Source organism: Pterocles gutturalis, unplaced genomic scaffold (genome assembly GCF_000699245.1).
Source record: "Pterocles gutturalis isolate BGI_N339 unplaced genomic scaffold, ASM69924v1 scaffold11004, whole genome shotgun sequence".
NCBI classification, from domain to species: domain Eukaryota; kingdom Metazoa; phylum Chordata; class Aves; order Pterocliformes; family Pteroclidae; genus Pterocles; species Pterocles gutturalis.
In genome coordinates, this window is record NW_010128305.1 from 138,005 (window position 1) to 145,316 (window position 7,312).

Consider the following 7,312-nt stretch of genomic DNA (forward strand, 5'->3'; position numbering starts at 1 on the left):
AGGAGGACCCGTGCTACGATAACATCAAGCTGTTATGAAGTTCTAGCACATGCACTTTCTGCAGTTTCAGTGAACACATAAAAATTGTTTTTATGACACAGGAAGAGGGAGATTCCAGGAAAGATTCAGACTGGTTAGCATAACTTGATGGACAGGGATTAGGAATTTGCTCCATGCATTGGGGGCTATACAAATAATTTCATAATTCTACCTTGGTACCCAGCGTGACTATTTCAACCTCTCTGACATCACCACATGGACAGTCTATACTCTCACCATTCTTACTGAGAGAGACAGAGAGACAGAGAGAGAGAATGAAGAGAGAGAAAATGTTACTAACTCAAACCTCAAGTTTTTCTTCTTTGAATAAATGTATACAGCTCATGTTCTGTGGACCTAAGGTTACTAAGAAATCCTCCATGTTGGGCACATTTGGGTTCAGCACAGCGTATTAAGCCAGGGACCAGCACAGTGCACATATAGCTAACCTTCCCCCAGCCCTGAGCTGGCTGGGGTGATGGAGGCAGCCTTCAATGTGTCTGCACCCTGGCATGAGTTTATCCACAAAGAGGCTGGGCTGCCCATGCATGAAGGGAAGCTGACTGCACAAACACTTTCATATCCAAAGTAACTTCTTTCCTTCAGTTCTAGTATTCCCCTTTACCATTTAATCTGAAAGCAGATTACTTTTAAAAACAGGAACAAACTTAATGACCCCACTTCATTTTTATTAAGTAAGAGAAAATAAAAACCCATCAGACAAGTAAAAAACAAACAAGCACTGTGATACAGCCACCTTCTATTGTCAGAATGGAGAAAGAAAGTAATACATTTTTACATTAATTTATGCTAGTATATCTGTTAAAGAGTAAAAAGTCTCCCATTACGTAATCCAAACAGATGGTCAGAAATTATAGCTTCTGCAGTTTTAACAAGTTACTGCTGATCTTCAGTAGTAACTAATAAATGTATACTCCTAGCCTGCCTTAACTGCAACGTAAATCACTCAACCCTAAAAGAACTGAAGACAAACTATTTTAGGTTTAACTGAAGAGACTACACAGGAGTTACTGTGGCTCTGCTATTCCGCTAAGCTGTTAGAGTGATGAAGCCATCGTTTATAAACTTCGGTTCTTACCCGCAGAAGACCAAGGTGCATAGAGATGATGGTCAAAGGGATCATTAGGACTAACTAGTCATGCCTCCTGTACTAGGACAACACAATTTCCCTCCATAGATCCTGCATCAATCCTCAATTTATGGCTGAGCTATAGCACAAGTTTTAGATAAATCATCCCAATTCATAGGACACTTTCACTGCTGAATATATCTGAATCTATTTACCATTCAGCATCCAAACTCTGTAACCCTTTAAAGTTTGTCTCCTTACTGAAGTGTTGTCTACTCAAAGAGGTCTTCTCTCAATGTGCATCCTCGAATGCTGGTTAATTAACGACCTAAGCTTCCCAAGATTTTGACTAAACTGATATAAGAGATACCAGAGTCTAGGCTTCAAATATCTAGGTCTACAAGAGACAGGATGAAAAGTAAATTAGAAATACTGAGAAAAGCATATGACATACATATTACACAGGGTTTTGATGTTAAGGGAAGCTGACATGGAAAAATAGAGGTACTCACCACTCATTTTTAAAATTAGCAGTTTAATATACATATCATTCCATAAACAGACTGCATGACACATAAATAGACTGAACTCCAGTGACAAATATACTGATAAGTATAATTTTTTAGTTTTCTTTCTAAATATATCAACGAAAAAACTAGATATGCAAGACTGAAGAAAAGTACAAAACATATTTCATTCTATATAAATATTTGTTTTCTGAAAATATCAATAAAATCACTTATAGAATGTATAGAGAAAACATTTTTATTAACACTCCAGCCTCCTCAATAAGGAAAGGAGCTCTGGGTCTAAAAAAAGGTGCTTAACGCAGCCAAAGAAGCTGTTGATACTAATGTCCAAAATAAATCCAGCTTTGCCTTGTTATTTAAAGTATATAAACATATCAACATTTGGGAAATTTCATCAGTGAAAACTGAACTTCAGTTATTTAACTTAAAAAACAAACTCTCTCTACATAGGTTTAAGCAAATACTGAAGTCTACCTCTCCTGTTCTTGCTTCATTCGTATTCTCTCCTCTTCTGAAGTAAGAGCTTCCTGCACTTTTATTTTACCAGTTTTCTCACTCTTGTCATCTTTGCGATGTTTGCCAAACCTGTTAATAACACACAAAAAAAGAATCTAACTTGTGAAACGAACAAAACCGTATTTTCCTTTTCCTACGACAAAGAGAGTCCTCCAAGAAAGGCTGCTTGGAAACCAGGAAGGTAAAGTGCAAAGACCTCAGAAGCTCAATTTTTAATATTTTCAGGCTTCTTTTGGGTTTTTCGCGTAGGGTTTTTTAATTTTATTTTTAGTTCACTCCTCTCAAAAGTTTAAAGAATTCCTCACTAAAGAACAGAACAAAGCAAGCAAACAAACAAAAAAGAGGACCATATTCCTTTTTTTCTGCCAGGATTTTTGGGGTCATTATTCTTAAATACATGGTCAAACATTGTTTTGGAAATTACTCAACACTATCACTGCCAAAGAATGCAACTCAAGTTTACATTAAGTGAAGGCTTTCATTGTGTGATCTGCAAGACACGCGGCATTGTATGTCTGACAACTGCCCAGAGCACAGTACCACCCACAGCACCCGCCCCACAAGAGCAGTTTCACTACACAGTGGACACCATACAAAAATGGAAATTTATTCTTTTTCAGCACAACGGGTTTTTTTGAACTTTGTTACTTGTGATTTTCCCCCAAGGATGTTCCAGTGCAAGGAGGGTGAGTGGAGGGGTGGAGCTGGCTGGTCTGTCCCAGACGGAGTGGGATGCTGCCAGCCCAGTGTTTGCCCTCATCATGTCTCCTAAAATCTTTCCCTCTGTGGGCTACATGTCAAGTACTTCAGGTTTCTTCTATATTTGCACATTACACTGTTTCTTTTAGACTTTCAGGGAGAGCACAGTCTGACATTTGAGATAGTTATTATCAGGAAAAATTGTGTGTATTGCTATAGATGCTTCAGACCTACCCCAAAAGGAATGGCTTTTGTATAGAGTGAACTCAACAAACACTTAAATACAGCCCAAGTTTAGACGACAATTTTCTACTTAAGGCAGAAGGGATAACACATATCTGTTAAACAGTATCTTATCATAACAGATTTGTTAAACACAGGATCATCAATCACACCAAAAGCAGCAAGAATTTTACTTTTTTAAATTAAACACTCAGGTGAGAACTAGACGGACACTTGTCGCACTTCACATTCAGACTCACAACAAAAGTGAAATGAAAGCACTGAAACATGCAAAGTCCAGCAATGGTGCGCACAGGACACCCCAAATGCTCTCAAACAGTGAAATAAAACACAAGAGTTCTTAAAACTTTCTTCTGACCCATGAACGTAAACTGTTTAAAATGTTTAGAGTCCACCAGGCATTTATTATATTTCCCTTTTTGTTCCTGTTGATTCTAGTACAAAGTCACGTGAGGGCTGAAGACGTACCACACAGTGACCCTGCAGGAAGATGAATTTTTGGGCACTCAGTCAAGAGACATTACTATACTGCATAACCATGTTTATGGCTCTTAGGGCAGCTGTCTGAAAACACAACAACATAAAAGTACAGCATAGGAGCATGTACACAAACTTTAAAGTGCATGGCTGTTCTCCCCATTTCCCAGGCTGCTCATTTCCAAAGTAATTCCGACATAGCAAAACTAAAATTGTTCATTAATAATCATCTGAAAAGGGAAAGGCAGAGGACTTGACAGGGTTAAGAACCATAAAATACTACATAAAGTCTCTGATTTTATATGTTATATGTAAACCTGACATACTCAAGTTCAATGACTAGAAACACCAGCATGTATCTTTTAAAACATCCAGCTGTTTATTAGACAGTAGTCAAAACCATGATACAAAACATTTACATATATGACACAAGAGATTCAAATCAAGTTCTAGATGTCACACACCTGACAAAAGAGAATGGTTAATTTAAAATAGCCCTAAATCCTCTAGCCAAGAGAGGAGTTTTGGCAGAAAAACAGTGGAACTGAGCCATATTACCCTGATACACAGAGAGTGCTGGGGGAGGCAGGGATCTGATTGATGGAACACCCAGAGCTGCGAGGAGACACACAACGTATGTGGCACTTCAGCAAAGCATCTCTGGGATGCCCGTGTTTGCTTCTGTCTCCTGCCCTTCCTTGACCCATTCAAAATGTTAGGCAAAGCAAAAGAACCAAATTCTGGAGTAGCCAGTTTATTTGTGAAAAAGAAATAGTGGTTAAAAAAAAAAGAAAACAAAAAGATAAAATGGAATTAGTTACTACCCATCAAGTTTTGTCAACAAAACAATTTCTACCACCATAAATCAATTCATTGCAAGTATGAGCAGAACTATATTGAAATCAATACTTTATCAAAAAAAATAAAGTACACAGGAAATATCTAATAATCCTTGTAAGCATTCTATTAAATGTCTGGTCAAGCTGTGTGATTGTGGGGAGAGTACTTGTAATGTTAACACATAAGGCAAACCTAGCAAAAATCAACGTTTTGAGTTTCCAGATCCAGCTGTCATCCGAGTCCAGAACAAACCACGCTCGTGCTGCCTTTCAGCACAGGCAGAGGTGGGTTCACCCCACAAGCAGCGCTTGGCACAGCAGTAGTGTTCAATCTGCTTTGACTTGTGAGAAAGACATGGCAACAGCCCTTCTTCTCTTTCACAGTTTTCTTCTGATCACCTTGAAATCAATGTTCCTTCTGCCCTCGTGGTCAGTCCTGATAAAGTCTTCAGAAGACATCTCTGGTCCTTTCCCAGGCATTTCAAAGGGTGACCATATTGTCCCCACTCTGACCAGAGACTTTCCAGCGCCCGTTTCTGACAAGCTCTGTGATCATCCTGGCAGCGGACAGCCTGGCAGAGTATGAACCACGGTGGTCTTGCAAAGTTGCCTTCTCTGGACTTTGTCACCCGCAGAGTGATATATCTGCCATAATCACCACTGCCTGTAACAAGTTCAGCAACATTAACTGCACTGCCCCTACACTCGAACCCACAACAATCAACGGCATCCTCCCCCCTCCCTGATTGTGGCTTTGTGTTTTTAACAGCATGACCAGCACAGATAGTATCTCATGACACTCATAAGTCAAGAAGCTGAAAAACAGTTTGGAAACACACAGCCCGGTATGAGTCTGCCTCTGAACAAGTCTGCATACTTATAGCAAGACCTCTGTGCAAAAATATTTACAAGTTCAAGATTTCTCTCTCCCATTGAGATTGCAAGTCTAACAGCATCTCTGTCAAGCTTCAGCTTACAACAGTAGAAGTAACAGACAAAGGAAAAACATTTTCCAGGCTCCACAGAACACTTGAGAAAGGTGTTTAAGAGAACTGTGATGGAGATACATATGTACACACAACAGACACACACACACATGCGTACACCCCTCATCTTTCATTTCTGCAGAAGCAGGCAACACTCCCCATTCCAAACATCATTCAAAGGCTTCAGTAAGATTACTCCTACTAACAGCAAGTGTGCTTGCTATTTATTTCTATTAAAAGTGCTTGCTCCATGAAGTACGATTTATAGTCATAATGAAACCCATAGCCCAAATCAGCATCCTCTCCACCAAATTTATAGAGACATTTAGAAATTATTTAACATTCATATTCAAGCCAGGTTTAACTGCAGCAGAGCAACATCCAGCAATACTAAGGCACACCATTAAAGTGAACTGTTAAACACTCACTCAACTGTACAACCCTATGTACTGTGACTGCACTGGTGCCAAGCTATTCAAAATCACCAGTCCTAATTTCCTCAGGTAGATGTTTCTTACTCTGATTCATGAATATTAAGTAAAACAGAACACTAGAAATAAAAATAAAGAGTATTGAGACCACTGAAATTCAAGCAGTCTGTGCAATATCCTTTCAAAACACCAAAAGCACATCTCACAGGCGCCCTGCACTGACTCCACAGCCAGTGGTACAGCCCTTCCCTGCTGCTCTCCAGTGGCCATGTGTAGTTGCACGTGTCAAAAGAAGCAAAACAAGGGTCAGATCCCCAGAATTGCTCCTGGTATTTAAAACACCCCAATTTGAATGCATTGGCCCAGGGGAAAGATCTGGCTTACCTTTGTAAAAGTTTCACCTTCTTAAACGTGCAAGCGGTACAGTCCCTGACTTGACCCATGAACACTAATGTACATGAGACCTTCCTCACAACCCACCAGCATTTGCATCACTGTGAATCTTACTTCTTTACTGCTCAGCCACTCAAAGGGAAGGGAAGATGGAATTAGATCTGACCCATACATGACCCATGGCAACTTTGGAACCTTACTGCTTCCGATACCATTTCTTCCATAATGCGTATATTGAATGTCCTGGCACACCCGCATAATGAACTTCCCCCACTGAAGAGACTGCTCACTTAATGATAACAACCTAAGGCTGTAAACTCCCAAAAGTGCAATTGTTAATGATTATCTTCCTTGTGAAATAGCAATCACCATCCATTTGTCCTGTGTCAGATTGACTCTAGACTTTTGCAAGGACATGGCCTTGAGGATAGTGCCAAGTGATTTGATCCCCGCCCTCACTGCTCACTTCACAGGCGCAGGAGCTGTTCTCCACTGCAGGCAGCTGGTTAGAAACACCTGGAGATTTTCAGGCACTTGTCTGAACCTGTGATGGTTTCATTCTGATTGCTGTGAGGCTAGCTGCTGGGATACTTGTTGCAGTTCTTACAAATGCAAATAACATTACACCTCGCCTTCTGAAGCAGACATGAGAACTCAACAGCTCAGGCTCTGTGCACCATCAGCGTTCCTTGCGTTACTGAGAGGAGGACAGCATTTAAAAACAAAGGTAAGAACTACTGTTGGAATTAAAAAAACAAAACAGTGCAGAAAAGGAGCAGCTGTGATACTGATGTTCAGACAGTTCTGAGAATCTAATTCTAAGCTCCTGTCATTTGCTAAGTTCAGTGCCAACAATTTAACGGTGAGCTATAAAAGCTCTGCCTAAATCAGTGCACAAGATACCAATGTATAAACACAAGCTACCAAATGATGTGCAGCAAAATTGTGTACACTACTGCCTCACAAATTAACATACTTATGACAAAAAAAGTTCTGATGCTACAGCTTGATCTACATGGGATACTGGAGCACCTGCAGCCACAGCAGCACAACACTGACCTGTGGCCAC

At 40.0% G+C, this 7,312-nt stretch overlaps 1 protein-coding gene across 1 annotated transcript in view; it reads right to left on the reverse strand.

Annotated features, from left to right (window-relative positions):
• The window catches only part of LOC104466227 (partitioning defective 3 homolog), a 122,199-nt gene extending 116,079 nt beyond the window's left edge, over positions 1–6,120 (reverse strand). Inside the window, exons 1-3 of the mRNA XM_010079579.1 lie at positions 6,057–6,120; positions 4,833–5,097; positions 2,134–2,244 (exon numbers count right to left, since the gene is read on the reverse strand). Of these exons, the coding sequence (XP_010077881.1) occupies positions 2,134–2,244; positions 4,833–5,097; positions 6,057–6,120 (440 nt within the window). The remainder of the gene's footprint in view (positions 1–2,133; positions 2,245–4,832; positions 5,098–6,056) is intronic.
• Positions 6,121–7,312: the final 1,192 nt, after the last annotated feature.